This window comes from Cygnus atratus, chromosome 25, assembly GCF_013377495.2.
Source record: "Cygnus atratus isolate AKBS03 ecotype Queensland, Australia chromosome 25, CAtr_DNAZoo_HiC_assembly, whole genome shotgun sequence".
Lineage (NCBI taxonomy): Eukaryota > Metazoa > Chordata > Aves > Anseriformes > Anatidae > Cygnus > Cygnus atratus.
The window spans coordinates 5,778,179-5,794,467 of NC_066386.1; the positions used below are offsets into that span (position 1 = coordinate 5,778,179).

The 16,289-nt window shown below is 54.2% G+C and overlaps 1 protein-coding gene across 1 annotated transcript in view; it reads right to left on the reverse strand.

Moving 5' to 3' along the window:
• Positions 1 to 2,639: 2,639 nt before the first annotated feature.
• SCN4A (sodium voltage-gated channel alpha subunit 4) overlaps positions 2,640 to 16,289 on the reverse strand; it is a 33,416-nt gene continuing 19,766 nt past the window's right edge. Inside the window, exons 15-25 of the mRNA XM_035566877.1 lie at positions 15,710 to 16,141; positions 11,378 to 11,507; positions 10,954 to 11,108; positions 9,848 to 10,021; positions 9,197 to 9,319; positions 8,648 to 8,926; positions 7,247 to 7,300; positions 5,891 to 6,028; positions 5,247 to 5,351; positions 4,289 to 4,559; positions 2,640 to 3,832 (exon numbers count right to left, since the gene is read on the reverse strand). Of these exons, the coding sequence (XP_035422770.1) occupies positions 2,640 to 3,832; positions 4,289 to 4,559; positions 5,247 to 5,351; positions 5,891 to 6,028; positions 7,247 to 7,300; positions 8,648 to 8,926; positions 9,197 to 9,319; positions 9,848 to 10,021; positions 10,954 to 11,108; positions 11,378 to 11,507; positions 15,710 to 16,141 (3,054 nt within the window). The remainder of the gene's footprint in view (positions 3,833 to 4,288; positions 4,560 to 5,246; positions 5,352 to 5,890; positions 6,029 to 7,246; positions 7,301 to 8,647; positions 8,927 to 9,196; positions 9,320 to 9,847; positions 10,022 to 10,953; positions 11,109 to 11,377; positions 11,508 to 15,709; positions 16,142 to 16,289) is intronic.

Sequence of the window (16,289 nt, forward strand, 5' to 3'; positions counted from 1 at the left end):
AAGACCCGATGGTCCCATGAGGAAGGTCCCATGTCCCCACAGCGGGTGGCGGGATGAGCACAGGGCACAGCTGAGCCAGGGCCAGGCAGCTGCACCCTTCACCGGCCCATTCTTATTCATGGTGTCTTGTGTTTCACTGCTGTCCTTCCTGCCACCGCAGGGGGACGGGGACACGGAGGCTGTGCCACCTCCTCCCTCCATCCTGCTGCCTGCGTGGGTGCTGTGATGCATCCCACTTGAATTACACCAGCCCTGGCACGAGCTGTTCTAGGGAGAGAGAAAACAACGGTGAGGCTGTGCCGTGGCCCCTGGGGACATCAGCAGGTCCTGGAGGTCACTCCCAGCTCAGCCTCTGGCCACGCATCAGCACAGGAACGTTCTTCACCCGCTGCTGCCTCCTCCGTGTGATGCTGACCTGCTCCCTTGCAGCCAGTGGGGCAGGTTTGGCTCCATAGAGCCCAGTATCGGGCACCTCCTCCAAGCCCTCCCTTCTCCTTGGCTGAAGCGACAGCAGCGTCTCCTATAGCTGGGGCTCATTGCTGGGGGAAGCAGCAAGGAGCCCATGGGACACATCCACGAGCAGAGCAGAAGCTCTGGAGACTGGGCTGGAGGTGCAGGGGGGAGCTTTCATCTCGAGAGGTCTCTTGAGCAGAATGGGACCCCACTGGGGGTCCTGCAGAGGATGGTGTGTCCAGAGGCTCCCTGGAGGGAGCAGGTATTTATGACTGGGGCAGGTGATTTCCCCTTCCCAGTGGTATGGAAAACACTTCCTCCCCTAACACACACCAACACATTTGGTATTGTAATAATTGACCATTTACGGTTGTTTATTTTAAGAAATGTACAAAGAAAAAGGGCTTTAGCTCACACAAACTCTGCTCTTTGGCATTTTTCCATCACCAACGACACGTACGTACAAGCAGCATTGATTGTGAACCACAACCTGGGCTGGAAAGAGCTGTGCCACGGATGCTTCCCATGCAAAGGCACTTTAAAGCAGCATGCCACACCGTAAGAAGCTCAGGCTCCTGTTCCAGGGAGCGTCACCCTATGCACATGGAAATGGAAGCACAACGTGGTGTGATGCAGTGGGCTGAGCGGCCCCGGCTCTGCCGCCTGGCCAAAAGCACATGGACGCAAGCGAGCTCCGCAGAGTGCCATAAGGCATCTGCAACGGCTCTGAGCCAAAACCAGCCCAAGGGAGAAGATATAATATTAATAATTAAAAACAAAACAAAACAAAACAGAAGAGAAGAAGAAAAAAAGACAGACCCTTTGGCTTCAAGCAGCAGCCCTTGTTTTAACTGGAAGTTTTAGTTCGTGGTTGTTTTGATCTTAAGAGTGTTTTCCTTTTTGCAGAAAGAAGGCAGTCCAGAGATTAACTGGGGTCCTTTTGCTCATTTTACTCCATTTTCTTTCCTTTTGGCCACCTATGGGAGCAATGACAGGACCTTCCCCTGGGAGAACCCCTCTCCGGGGGATGTTTCCTGGCGAGGATCCTCCTGGCCCCAGGGCTCTGTGGGCACCGCGGAACCACCAGGCGCAGGGGCAGCTCCGGAGCCCTGGCAGAGAGAAGGATGCCCTGCCTGAGTATTGGGTAATTTGGAGAATTTACACCCACCTGCCACCCCTCTTGAGCGTTTCTGGGTAGGAGCATTCATTGTGTTAAGGCCCCGGCGCTTGGTAGCTGATAGGGTTTATGGGACCCCATTGAGCGACTCAATGAAAAGACCACTCCCCACTCCCCGGGGACATGTGTCATTAGCTAAGGCTAGTTTCCGCTTGCTGTGGGGCTCGAAGAAAAATGCTCAAGGTGTTTTTTTGTTTCAGGGAACTCCTGGAGGAGGTTCTCCAAATGCTACCTCTGTCCATCGCTTTCCTGCCACAAAATCTGGATGGAATGGGAAAACAGAAGAGAAGCATGAATATACAGTTTACATTCGTACCATGGAGACCTGAATGATTTATGATTTCAGCGTATATTCAGAGACCTTTAAAATCTGATATTTAACCCTGAGAACATATCTGCAGATGCTTTGTTTTGGCTATGCAAACAAATCTTTAAGACATAATTGCACTTTCTCTGTATATAACAAAAATCCATAAAGCTTATTAAAATATCCAAAAGAAAGGTGCTACTTTAAGACATTGGAGATTTTTTTGTTCACAAAACCTTTCTGTAATTATTCTTAATATTATTTCACTTGGCTCATCTTTCACTGGTTACTTGGCTGCACTCTGGAAGAATAATAGGAAGAAAACATCTTCATTGTGAAATAACATTAATAAACAATTACTTTAAGTAAAAGGACAGCCATCCTCATTTGTTAATGTCTGAAAAACATCATTACCATGATTAGATCATTTCAAAACTAAAATGTTTCTCTTTCACCAACAATAGAGAGATTTCACATTTCAATCTCATAAGAAAAATATTAAGCCCTTTGCAAGTGCAGTGAGCTACAAAAACCAGGATCAGTAAGAGATCCTGCTCAGAAAGTTAAGGTGTCTGCTTGAAATATCTGAAATTAGCTCAACATCTGAGATCTATTGATCTGAACATGGAAGATTTCTGAAGAGGAGATACAAATGGAGTCTTTTCAGGCTGGGTGATGCCACCAGATGGAAATCGCTCCCCATTACACAAGCGACTCCTTCACAATGCGTTTCCCATCCCACACTTTCGCTTCACCGGGAGCATCTTGAGTCTCTGAGCTCGGCACAGGTGCAAGGCTAAAGGCTGGGGCTGTCTCCACATCCATCCCACTGTTCCCATACATCTCGTGCATTTTGGTTGCGATCAGACCTTCCTTCTCGGGCGCGTCCCCTCTCAGGGCGTCTTCGTCCTTACTGTGCCTGTACATGTAGGAGGCCTGCTTCACCGAGCGCCTCAGGAGGTACCTCCGGAAAGCCCTCTGGATTTTTGTAGCACACACTTCCTCGTGCTTCCTTTTCAGAGTGGTGGTGATGGGTTCGTAGGAAACCTTCGAGGGGTTCGCGGCCATGAACTTCTCCTCCATGGTGGCCTTCAGGGCATCCATCTCTCCTGAGTCTCCCAGCACTTCCTTCGTCAGGGCAAAGAGGATATCCAGACAGTGGATTTTGTCCCCAGCAACCATCGGTAGATCCATAGTGATCAGCTTGATCTTGTTTGGTTTAGGAATTTTGAGCGGCTCCTGCAAGGTGTCCACAAAGTCAGACAAGGTGCTGTACGCGATGAACTGGGTGGCATCCGGGTCAAACTTCTCCCATGTTTCGTAAAACATTTCAAAATCATCTTCACAGAGTGGCTCGCTGCTCTCCTCCGTGGCCACGTTGAAATTCTCCAGGATGATGGCGATGTACATGTTCACTACAATAAGAAAGGAAATGATGATGTAGCTGCAGAAGAAGAAGATGCCGATGGATGGATTGCCGCAGTTCCCTTTTACTGAACTGCCGGGGTTCTCCAGTTCGGGGTCACAGTCGGGGGGGCCGCTGTTGAGGATGGGGCTGAGCAGACCATCCCATCCGGCCGATGTGGTGATCTGGAAGAGGCAGATGATGCTGTTCCCAAAAGTTTCGAAATTGAAGATGTCATCGATCCCTGCCTCTTTCTTTACGTAGGCGAAGTTGGACATCCCAAAGATGGAGTAGATGAACATGACGAGGAACAGCAGGAGGCCGATGTTGAAGAGGGCAGGCAGGGACATCATCAGAGCAAACAGGAGAGTCCGGATGCCTTTTGCTCCTCGGATCAGCCGGAGGACACGGCCAATCCTCGCCAGCCTGATGACCCTAAAGAGCGTGGGTGATACGAAGTACTTCTCTATGATGTCTGAGAGGACAATACCTGCAAAGGGATGAAAAAGAAGTGAGTTTTCTGTGCTCTGCAGCTGACACAGGGGGGCCAGGTGGAGCTTCTCCATCATCTACCAGGGCTAGGATGAGGCCAGCCCCAAGCGCACGCAGTTCTCTCAGCTCCTCTGGCAGTAAAGGGAACATATTCAAATCTCTGAGTGCAGAGCCAAAGATTAAACAGAGCCAAAGATTAAACAGAGCTGCTGCTCTGTTTCTGCAGTGCAGCCATGACACATTGAGACGGAGGGAGTGGGACAGATCTCCTGCTCCTCACCCTGCCTTGGTGGCACAGAGTGGCCTTGCATCCCTCTTGTCCCAGGGTCCCTTCACCCCGCTCAAAGGGTGGGCATGGGGGGTTGGCTGGAGATGGCTGCGATCGGATAGACCATTTCTACTCTTTGTTACCCAGTGGGGTCCCCGAGGAACTGGTAGAGCCTCCAGGGCTTACCTGCAATGGAGAGGATGACCACCACAAAGTCAAATATGTTCCAGCCGATAGTGAAGTAGTAGTAGCGCAAGGCGAACATTTTTAGCACACACTCTCCAGTGAAGATGACGATGAAGACCAGGTTGATTTTGTAGAGGATGTCTGTTTTGAGCTGGCTTTGATCATCTGTTTCGACCATCATGGTCACCATGTTAAGACAAATCAGGATCATGATGGTTATGTCAAACACTTGCTTGGTAACAAAGTCAAACACCATCCCTTGAAACTTGTTCTGCCGTGCGGGCCGTGGGGGCAATGATGGAGAACCAGAGATGAGGTGGGAACACAGAACAGACCCACAGAAAACAAAGACACAACAGAAAGAGAAGAAGGAACCATATTTAACAGTGTGCAGGAAATCTCAGGGTCACAGCCCCTACGTGGGTCTCAGCCCAAACCGCGGGAGGAAAACACCCGGCGCCTCGCAGGATGAGGCCAGGCTGGTGACACTGTGGGTGAGGTGTGGGCACAGGGCTGTTGTTTTCCAAGTATACCCATTGCTAATGCATCAGAGCAAAAAGGAACACACCAGAGAAGACCTCGCTTGAGCTGGGCCACCAAGAAGCCCAAGTCACAACTGTGTATGTATTGACTGGACCACTTTCCCTTCTAGGAGCATTGAGGTTTCCCTGACTCTAACCCATCTGTGAGAGAGGAACTAGGAGAAAAACCTGATCCCTATGAAAGGGATCCCCCTCTTGCCCTTGCCAGCAGACCCAGGGCAGGGTTGCCTGAGGTGAACCTCTCCTGAAGCCCCAGCCCTTACAAAGATCCCGTCTGAGGAGATAAAGGGGAAACCAGGATTTGGCTCTTTGTGCCGTCAAATGCTCTACTCCAGACCTTTCTTGTTCACTTGGGACAGTCGGTGGCTTGAGGCACTCCCTCCCCACTGCGCTCCAAGGACGTTAACCCAACGTACCGAGGGCCTGGGGATGGGCTTCTGGGGTTTCTTGGAGCCAAGCTTCTTCATGGCGTTATAGTATTTCTTCTGCTCTTCTGTCATGAAGATGTCTTTGCCTCCAAAGTATAAAGGGAATCGCCACCGTTAGCCTTGGGGACTCACATCTTCCCACCAAACATCCCTGACCATGCCCCGCTCCTTCCCACCATGCATCCCCAGCTGGGCTTTGCTCACTGTGCTGATTCAGCGAAACCTGCTTCCTCCCCCTGCTGACAGCACCTATGGGTGCTAAACCCAGTGCTGTGGTTTCCTCCTGCTGAGGCAAGATGACGGCACTGGGGAAGCACCTGATCAGCAAGCAGGGCACCCCGTGCCCTAGCGGCGCTCACCCTAGCTCCATGTTCCCAGATCCTGTGAGCTCAGAACTTGCTTGGTGCGAGCAGCACGTGCTCCATTACGCACTCTCTGCCCCCGCATTTGTCCCATGTTATTTGCTTCAAAACAGCTCAGAAGTTTTCATTTTCAGAAGTTCAGTCTTTCCCCAACGCATGGAAAAATGATGAGAAAGGGTCGCAGTGGGAAAAGGAAAGATGCTGCTCCCCTCTGTCCTGGACCAGGGCTCCAGGAGGCAGAGGTGGCTGCGGGACCCAGAAAATACTTATCTTTTTCTTCTGCTGGTTGAAGTTGTCAATGATGACACCGATGAAGAGGTTCAGGGTAAAAAAGGCACCAAAGATGATGAAGATGACGAAGTAGATGTACATGTAGAGGTTGATCTCGTACGATGGCTGTTCTTCAATCTGGCCAGGAGAGATGGGAAATCAGAGACGAGTACATGACACTAACTCTCCCCCGAAAGCATGTCCCCAAGCCCCTGGTCCAGGGGCCACCATATCCTGACAGAGCATGGGGTGGCTGCTGCAAAGCCTTTGGCAGATGCTGGCTGGGTTGTGTGGTCCCCAAGGGAGCAGGCGCCAGCTGGGCTGAGGACAAGGATGTCCGGAGCCCTGTGCTGGGGAATAGGAAGGCTGCACGGGGCAGGGTTGATATTGATGAGCAAATTGGGCTTCTTCCCAACAGTCAACTTTCCAAGGGCTGAAATACAGCCGAAAGGGGAAAGGAAAGGTGGTTTAATTCACATCATGCCAGCACCCAGGGGCGGCACAGCCTGGCAGCCTGAGGAGGGTCTTCCAACCCTCCTCATCTCAATGGGTGTCATTTAATTCTGCTAATATTTGAGCTGAGACGTCCCTAGGTGTCACAAATGACTTCCCCCATTTCAAGGCAAGCTCCTGGCAGAGGAGAGCACATTTTTTCCCGTATCAGCTTTATGGCTGGGTGCTTGGCAGCTGCAGCCGGGGTGAGCAGAGCGGCTGTTTCTGAAGCTAAAAAAAGGCAGTGAAAACAACGTGCTCGGGGTGTGGGTGTGCGGGGCTGACCCTCAATGGGGCACGGGCAAGTCTGCTGTGCTCCCTTAGAGAAAGGCAGGAAATCCCTCCCTCTGTATCAGCCCATGGCCATGGTCGGGGGTGGTGCAGGGACACATCTGGGGATGGATCACAGCACAAACATGAAACTCTTCGGAACATTTTTTTTTTTTGGATATATATATATATCACTGTCTCCAGGAAGGGATAAGTTCTTCAAGCTGGAGGAGCACACAGAGGATGTTACACAGAGCTGTAGGTGCAGAGTGGGGGTTTCAGACCGCAAAGCTGAAGCTGGGCTCAGCCCCAGCTGTAGGGTGGGCTGGGAGCCTGGCACAGGGACTGGGGTGCAGCTGGGATGGCGGCTGGGATGCAGGTGACAGTGACACGGGTGGCAGAAGGCTCTGGGAGGGACACAACCAACCGCCCTCTTTGAAGCTGCAGACCTTGGCAGGGGGACTTTTTGGGGGGGGGGTTCTCCACTCTTTGGCCCATGACCCAGCTGAAGCCCCGGCCAGCTGGGTGGAACCAGCCCTATGGGACAGGTGACACTTGGTGCTGGCAGCGAGATGTCCCTGTTTATCCCCTCACCTCACGCGAGTCCACGGCGGCGTACATGATGTCCATCCAGCCTTTGAAGGTCGCCTGCAGGGACAGAGAGAGGAGCAGGCTCATCAGGAGGCAGCTGGGGCTACGGGGGGTATGGAAGGCACTGAGCACACACTTGGGGCTTAGGCTGGGGTTTGGCTCCATGCATGGAGCTGCTGCTGCACCACAGGCAGCTCCTCAGGGGGAGTGGCAGAAGGACTACGTGCTGCATCCACAAGAAACATGCACCCATACAGAAGTACTGAAGTTGACACAGGTGCATGCACACCTATGGGCATATAAGCTCCATTCTGTGGCTGAGGTTACCAATGACTTCCTAAAGCACCACTTCAAAAGAGGCTGGGAAAAAGCAGCCGTGGACTCTTTTCTCCCTAAAACAATGAATTGCCCCAATTTTCCTGGCTGCTTCTTTCCTTCTCCCTGGATGAGTGCCACCTCCATAAATCCTGCCTTCTGTCTTGCTGCCGCTGATGGCTGGTGGACCCCCATCCTAGTGAGGTGAAGGTACACTGTGTATTTACAGGCTTTTGCTGCTGATTTGCTAAGCAAAAAGCCTGAACATCTTGTTTCCTGAGTCTGATGGAACAACAAACCTTGAAGAGGAAGCTAAATTTATAGGTGGTTAATCAGTTTGGGTTATGCTTTGGTTCTGCAACCACCAGTTCCCCTGGATCCAGTGGGAGTAACCCCAGTCCACCCAATAACAGAGCCCACACCTATATTTTTATTAAAATTGTGGTGAGCAGTTCCCCTTCTGCTTGCCTTGCTCAGCTGCAGTGGGTTCAGTGGAAGCACGGCTGCATTCGTCCACTGCCCTGCAGCCAACACACACATGCTCTTTTTCCAATCGTCATCTTCCTCATGCAAAACTCTTGCAGCCTGTGACTGTAACAGACCTAACTGTAGCAAGGAGAACATCTCCCTGCCAGGAATCTGTTAGGCTGCAAAATTGGATTGGGAGTCTGGAGTTTATGGAGCCTGAGAGGTGGATTGGGCAGATTGGAGGCTTTGTTGGCTCCAACTCCCCTGCATTATGTCATATTCCTTTTCCAAATAATGGTGCTTTAAAACTCTCTTGCCTCCTTGCTCCTGCATCCCCTGCTGTGGAGGACTTCCTGCAGCTCCAGGCTTGGTGCTACACTCATTCATCCACAACAATTCCCTGGTGACAATTATCTTTTCCCCTCCCATCTTCTATCTTCTCCCTTTCCTCCTTGACTCTGCAGGTTTTTGGGGTTAAATACCAACTCTGGAACTAAGCAGCAGCCAAGAAACCTATCCTGGGCATCAGGGGAGCACCTCATTTTAACCCTGATGCTACTCACGCCGCCCTGCTAAGACAACGTGCTGCTTGGAGGGACAGCAGTTGCTTTCTGTACGTACCACCTGCAGCAAGGACAGGTATCCCAAGCCCACGTTGTCGAAGTTGACCTTGACATTGACCCATCTGACCTCATTGGTGTGGAGGAGAGCCATGCAGTCACTCTTATTGTTCACCACACTGATTTCAAAGAGTTCCCCCGAGGTGGTGTTTACGCATCGGTAGTACTTCCCCGCAAAGAGGTTCACCCCCATGATGCTGAATATCAGCCAGAAGATGAGGCAGACCAGCAGAACATTCATGATGGAGGGGATGGCGCCCAGCAAGGCGTTCACCACCACCTGCATGGAGAGAAACAACCATGGAGGCCCTGGCCAGGGAACCAGGTTGGCAGCCAGGTGGCCCTGCACCTCTGTGTCCCAGCCTTATCCTCCCCTGCAGCACAGAGCGTGCTCAGGCTGCGCCAAGGGTATTCAGCATTGACCCCACTGATCTGGAGACCTTTGGAAATCGTCTGGGATGGGTTCCCAATGTTGGTGACCAGCCAGGGCCTAGCTCTGCTGACCGGTGCTGCATCATGCAGCCGTGTTGGAGCATGAAGAGGCACCTACCCGCATCCCTTCAAATCTGGACAGGGCGCGCAGCGGTCTCAGGGCCCTCAGTGTCCGCAGGGACTTGATGGCTCCCAGCTCGGAGTATCCCAGCCAGTTTGCTGTCAGGCTGATAATAGAAACCTGGAAGGAGCAGCCCAAGGAGTTAGCAGCACCTCAGATGGAAACAGCGGGGAGAAACTGAACCCCATCTGTGCGCCCCTGCCCTTCTCTCCCTCCCCAACACATCCCTCAGGCCGGTGTCATCATGTTGTCTCGGGACACAGGGACTGGCATTGAGTCCCCAGGTCTCTGGTGACCAGGCCGCCCCAAGGAGGTCCCTGCCTCTTGGGTGGAGGTGGTGGGGGACACAGAAATGGCCTGCTGTGTCACAGAGCTTTCAGGGGACCCTACGCCCCTTCACATCTCTGCTGGGGTCTAGTAGAGCCCTGTGGGCTTGTGCTTGGTGCGTGCATAAAGGGTTTGAAAGGGTTTCTGTGACCGGGAAAAAGAGTGGCCATTAAAAAACAACGGTCTAAGCCCTCATTCCACAGCCACCTCTTTGTCCTTTAAAATGCAACCACGGCTTGGTTTGACACAGCTGGCCACAAGTCCGTAGCGCTCCCAACCCCCCTGGCTAAGTGTGATCCTGCAGGCACTCGTTGCACTTACATCGACGATGAGGAAATCCAGCCAGCACCACGCGTTGGTGAAGTAAACCTTGAAGCCGTAGGCCACCCACTTGAGCAACATTTCGATGACGAAGACGTAGGAGAAGACCTTGTCGGCGTACTCCAGGATGGTGCGTATCACCCGTCGCTGTTCAATGTAGACGTCCTCAAAAGCCTGGAAGAGGCGCGGAGCTACGTGACAGTCGTTCTTCCACTAGACCCGCTGCCCATCTCAGTGCAGCCATGGCCACAGTGCATCATCCCTGCTTTCCTGAGGCAGCCTGAAGAGTTGAGAGCCTCGCTGCAGGTGGCATTTACAGACCAACACGGGGTCTAACTCTTGTTTGCAGGTTTTTGGTGGCTATGTGGAGCAGGGTTTGTCCCGGAGCAAAGCTGTGCTGAAGCAAATGTCCAGCTGCACCTAATTCCCAACAGTCTCCATGTGAATCAAAAGCCAGAACACCTACCCACACCTTTGGGTGCCCAGGTAGTTTTGGAAATTCTCTTAGGAGTTTGGGTTCCTGATGTGTCCATGTGGCATGTAAAGTGTGAGCAGAGGTAGGGGCACGGTGACCAGGTGCTGCACAGCTGCTTCAGCACAACTTTCGATTCCCACACAGCTACAGCCTCAGCTGGCCCCAGACTGCACTTCAGAGCATGGTGCGGACACATGAAGTGCACCTGAAGGCACGTCCAGTCCCTTTGCTCGCCTTCCCTCTCTCCTTACCCCCAGCCCTGCAGAGGGATTGGTCTCCCCATCAGCTCCGTGCATTTACAGGGGCAGCTGAGCTGCGCCCAGCCCAAACACTCAGGGAGGACCTAACGGCTGACGTACAGCTTTTTAGTGAGGTCGTTGCAAATGGAGACCCAGGTGCTGGGAAAGCACACCCGTCAGCAGCAGAAAGTGCTGAACAGCAAAATAATAATCATCAATTATCCATAAAGCATCTCCTGCCAGTCAGTTATGGAGGCAGCAAAGTGATGAGCCATCCACATCAAGCTAAGCTGAAGGTGCAGATGGTTCGCAGCTGAGATTAAGGGTGGGAGGAGAAGCTGCAGGGAGTTGCTGCAGAGCAAAGATGGGGTGAACGGTGGGGTGGGACCTACCAGCGCCCCGCTGCTGAGGAGGATCATGAAGACGATGAAGGTCTCGAACCAGTCATGCTCAACGATGCGGAAGCAGGTTTTCCGGACGTTCCACCAGACCTTCCCTCTCTCACTGGTGATGTCCACGTAGAGGCAGGGAAACCTCTTCACGCAGGCTGGGGATGGGGACAGAGAGCCTGGGTTGCCTCTCCACCAGAGAGAGGTTTTTTGTGCTTTTACTGATGCTTTAACCCCTCCCAGGTGGAGGCTGGGGAAGGACCCTGCTGGGCATGGGGACGCCCACCCACAAGGGCAGGAGAATTGGAAGCTTGGGCTGAGCTAGGCGAGCCCTAGGGCTGTGACACTGCAAGCACTGGTTTGCAACAGCCCCTCCACGCCCACCACCCCCTCTCTACGGAGTGCCCAGCTCTGCTCGATCCCTCACCTTCGGTGAAGCACTCCTCAGGCTCGCTGCTGTCCTCAGCCTCTTCTGCCACTGCCTCCTCCTCCGGCGGTGGCGGCTTGTAATCCACGGTGCTGCACAGAGACGAGGCATTGTCGCTGGAGAGGGGGTTCTGCAAAGAGGAGGATTCGGGCTGGGCAGTGGTGCCCATGGGCTGCCTCCAGCCCCTCCAGAGGCCAGGCAGGGCCAGGGGCTGCTCCATGGGAGGTGCGTTGGGAACAGACTTGGTAGGCACGGGGGATGCCCCGGTAGGGCTTTGCGCCCTCCTCCCATGGGGACAGACCCCACGTGGGGCCACAATAACACTTTCCCAATGGGACAAGCAGACGTGCTGAATCCTCTGGCATGGAAACAACCACACAGACACCGCGGGGCATTGTGTTGGCCATTGGATTTTTTTGGGGAGGGGGGCACCACACTGTCCGTGCAGACCTCAGCCCTTTTCCTGCTGGGGGCAAAACACACTGCGGTTCCCAGTGCGACGAGCAGCAACCAGAGTTCCCTGCCCCCAGAAGCAGGTGACGGCTCCTCCAAGCGTGTCCCCGGCTGCAGGGACAGGCACCGTCACAGCCGCCGCCTGCACCGGCCATGCGGAGAGAGCTCGTCCTCGCTACCACAAGCGATTAATTCCCTTTGACTCATTTTCTACAAATTTCATCTTTATTGTGGAGGTGTTTCTAAAGCTTTCCAAGTTTTTGGAGCAGGCTCTGCACCTCCAGCACATTCTTGGCTGATTCCCCAAAGAGCGAGCCCCCAGCTTTCATGAGCCCTTTGCAGTAGATTTAAATCCAACACAAAGAGAAAGGAGCTACCTGACATCAGGCTTTTATGGGAATGGGATGGATTTGTCCACCTGAGTGCAGGTGAGGTGCCAGGAGTCACTGAGGGAGCCTGCCCAGGGGTTTGGGAGCCTTTTGTGGGGGCCTTTGCTCGGAGGCAGCTCCAAGTCCCTTTCCTACGAAAACAGCACAGAGCAGGGCCGTGGGATCAGCCAGAACTGAGAGCCTTGGAGCACCTGTGACGCGTGAGCTCGCAGGAGCTTCACTTTTCATCTAGGTTCAGAGGAGCCAGAAGCCCCCTGTGCCCAGCCACCCTCACATCACTGCCATCTCCCATTCCCTTGTGCCACCATCTCGGGCTGCTTTCACCTCCTCCTCCCCATGCCCTGACCCGACGCACGCTCTGCCAGGTGCCCTGGTCCCAGCGGGTCCGCGGAAGCCCGGCTGGCCATCGCGGCACGTCTCTCGCGTCCTGCTGGCGTGGCTGATGCCGGAGGGCTCGTAGGCTGAGGTTCACCCAAGTTCAAAGCCTGCATCCCAAATAGATCCCGCCTGCTCCATCCCGCCATACCACTCGGCTTGGCTGCCTTCCCAGACACCACTCAGCACGGCCCGGAGGGGCTGATAACGAGAGAAAACCTTGGCGAACCCCCGGAAATTTTTTCTTTTTTCTTTTTCAGAGGAAACTTCGTGCAGCACGTGCAGGAGGAGCAGATTTCCAGACCTGTCCTGCCTGGGAGCAACCAGAACCCAGAAGACCTTGGATGGGGATGGCACAGGGAGGAACGCAGGACGGTATCGGCTTGCGTGGAAGGAGATGATCCTTCCCTGAGGTATCTCGTGCTTTCAGTAGCACATAAAGGAGCAGCTCCCTTCTCCACCAGGCCAGGGCACACACCCAGATGATGCTGGGGTAATTTGAAGCACCGTCATTACCAGCAGACCCAGGGGCCATAGTCACAGCTCTAGGAGCAGGCGTTGCTTTGGGGGACCCTTGCAGTTGGGGTACTGCGTGCTGGGGACACACAGGGCACTGCCTCGAGGAGCAGCACAGAGCAGCAGCAGTGGCACCAGGTGGCATCTGGTGGCTCTGTGGGAGCAGAGGGCAGCTCCCTCCTGGGGCTGGGGAGCAGAGGAGGGGCAGGGGGATTAGGAGGCCTCGGCAGGGAGCCAGGCAAGCTGTGACCCCGGGGAAGGACAGACGGAAAGCATCCGCAAGGACAGACCTTACAAGGGCACGAGGTGGGGCGGCACCAGACCAGCAGCTCTGGAGGCTGGGGAAAGGTGCCCAAGAGGTGCTCGTGTAACCCAGCAGCTCCGGGACCTCTGGTGCCCGGGGCAGGTCCTGTGGCAGGGACTGGGATGCCTGTGCTGCTCCCACTGTGTGGTCCCCAAACCCATCCCTTCTGACAGCCCCACCACGTGCCTGCATCCAACAGGCTTGCAGGGCTATTTCCGTCCCACACCCCGTACAACACCTCCAGCCCAGCGGGGTGTTTCACCAGCATCCACGGCTTTCCCCATCCTTTTCCTGCACACAAGTGCTGCACACCCTGTGACACCGCTAATTTGCGGTACTTGAGGATCCTCCTGCTCTGGCACCACAGCCCAGAGCATCCCACGAGACGTCCCCCTGCCCAGAAGCACGGGGCTCCAAGGCAAAAAGCACCCAAGGAGAGCCCTGAGCTGCGGCATGGACTCTGCACAGTCCTAGCACACCACCACTGCTGTCCCTGTCCCCTCACTGCAAACAATAAATCAGCTCAAAGAGGCAGGAGCACTCGAGGAGAGCAGCTGCCACTGCCTTGCTGCTGCTACTTCACCCTGAAAAATATCTTTGTCTCGGAGAGGAGCTGCTGTTGAAGGGAGAGAGCATTTATCAGCATTTTCTGAGCACTCCCAGCTTGTCATAGTCACCAGCAGCCATGTCCCCAGCACGAGGTGGTGTGTCGGGCTTTGGCTCCATCTGGAGCTGATCAATGGCATGTGAACACAGCAAGCTAGCAGCCTCTTCCCCGAGGCCCAGAGCTCCTATCCCAGAGCTAATTAGCGCCTGATTTCTAATTACTAGGCAGTCATTTCTGGTGCTGCCTGCCAGCCCGTGTCCCCTCCTGCCCGTTGAGGCAGGGGATGCGATGTTTGTACATCCCCCTGGCTTGCACCCTCGCCACTATTTGACTGAATTTCTCCACCAAAACCAGCACAGATGACGGGATAAGCTGGTATTTGGTGGCTGCAGGTGGTGGTTTGTCCCCTGCACACAGCGAGCAGCCCGGGGTGGCTCTCAAAACATCAGCCCTGGGATGCTGGAGCTGTGCTGGGACCCCTCTGGTACCCACACACAGGGGCTTTTCCCCAGATTCTGGGTCACACATCATGGTGGTGAGGAACTGAGGTCCCTGGGGACCCCATGGGCCAGACTGGAAGCGTCCCCCTGCTATGGTCAGGCTGGTGTTAACAGCATCACCTCTGTACGATGTGACCGCACATCTAGTGTGCTATGGAATGGCCTGCGTGTACGGGAGGGTGGGGCTTGTGCTACTAGATTGGACTTATAATAGGAAAAACGGGGGGAGAAACACCAGTTTTCAGGCCTCCTGCTTGCAACGTTAATGGGAATGACAACAGCAGCTCCCTTGCCCAAGGAGCTCTGGCAGGTTTGTCCCTTCTGAGCGCACCAGAGCAGGACAATTTCAACAGCTCACAGCCAACCACAGCCCTTCCTGCCGCCTTCCCCCTGCAGCCCCCCCTGCTGAAAACACCCCCTTCTTCCCAGCTGACAACAAATAGCCAGGATTCGCCTCTTCATACAAACCCCTCTCCCTTCCTGGATCAATGAGGTTGCTCCTCTCCACCATGACATCTCCACTGCCCTGAATTTCCCCAGGTTTTTGGTGCAACATCATGGCAAGCAGTGATTTCCCCTCAGAACACCAGCTCCATTAGCATGCCTGCTGTTGTTTTCCTAAATTTCTTGTCTCAGCTCCCTCTCAACCCCCCAGAGCACCAAGGCGACCGGCATCCCACAAGCCCTGACAGCCCTCGCTGCGCCTCGATGCCCACATCAGCTGTCTTGTCAGCTTTCAGTGAGAAATGCATTGCTTCATGTTCACTTGTGCTAAGCTTCGTCTGGTTTCGTACCCTCCCTGATGATGTTTTCAGAGGCATTAGCAGTGGATCCAATGTTAGTGCCATCAGCATATTTCCTGGCATCAAATTCCTCTTGGACATCTTTAACCCCAAACCGAGTGCTTTGATGCTTGCACCCATCCCGTGGGGTGCAGGAGGTCCCCCTGGTGTTTGCAACAACCCCGTATCCTGACCCAAACCAGCCCAAACCTCTGCTTGGACGCCCCCCCCACACATCTCATGCTGGGAAATGGAGAGCTCTTTTTTGCTGAAACACCCCAGGTTTGGCCTATGTCATACCAGATGTCATGTTGTGGAAAAGTGAAAAGTAACCAAAAATGGCACTGCTCTGTGGGCAGCACAAGGTCAGTTTTGGAGCTGGAGCCCTGCCACCCACCTTTCTCACCTTGGCATCCTCGGTGTCAGACTGGGTGCTCGTCTCCTCCTCATAGAGGTCGGACTCCTCCGAGGCAATGGGGACCTGCACTGTCAGGTTGGGGTTGTTAATGAAATTCATGTGGTCCAGTTCGTCCATGAACAAATACTCTTTCCCAGTGACTCCATCCATGTACTCTGACTTGGGCTCCTGGCCAGTGTCCACGTGGTTCAGTGCAGAGTTGTCCCCCTTGCTGGGCTCCTGCTCTTCCTCGGGGGCCACCTTCTTCCCCTTCCACAGCCTGCGGAGCAGCATGAGGACAGAGCTCTTTACGAAGTCGATCCCCCTGGTGATTCTGCCGATAGCAATCTGCAAGTTGTTCATTTCGCCGTCATCGTCTGACGCTGCCAGGCTGTCAGCACTGAAGGAGCTCAGCAGCAAAGCTAAGAACAGGTTCAGCACCTGGAGGGGACAAAAGCAAACACCAGCGATGACATCCGTCCCCGCAGACTGGAGCAGCAGAGACCAGCGATGGCCATGGAGAAGCTGCCTTCACCGAGCCTCTTGCTGGGACGCCCTCCCTCTGTTGCCCACCTCTGGGGACCGCAGA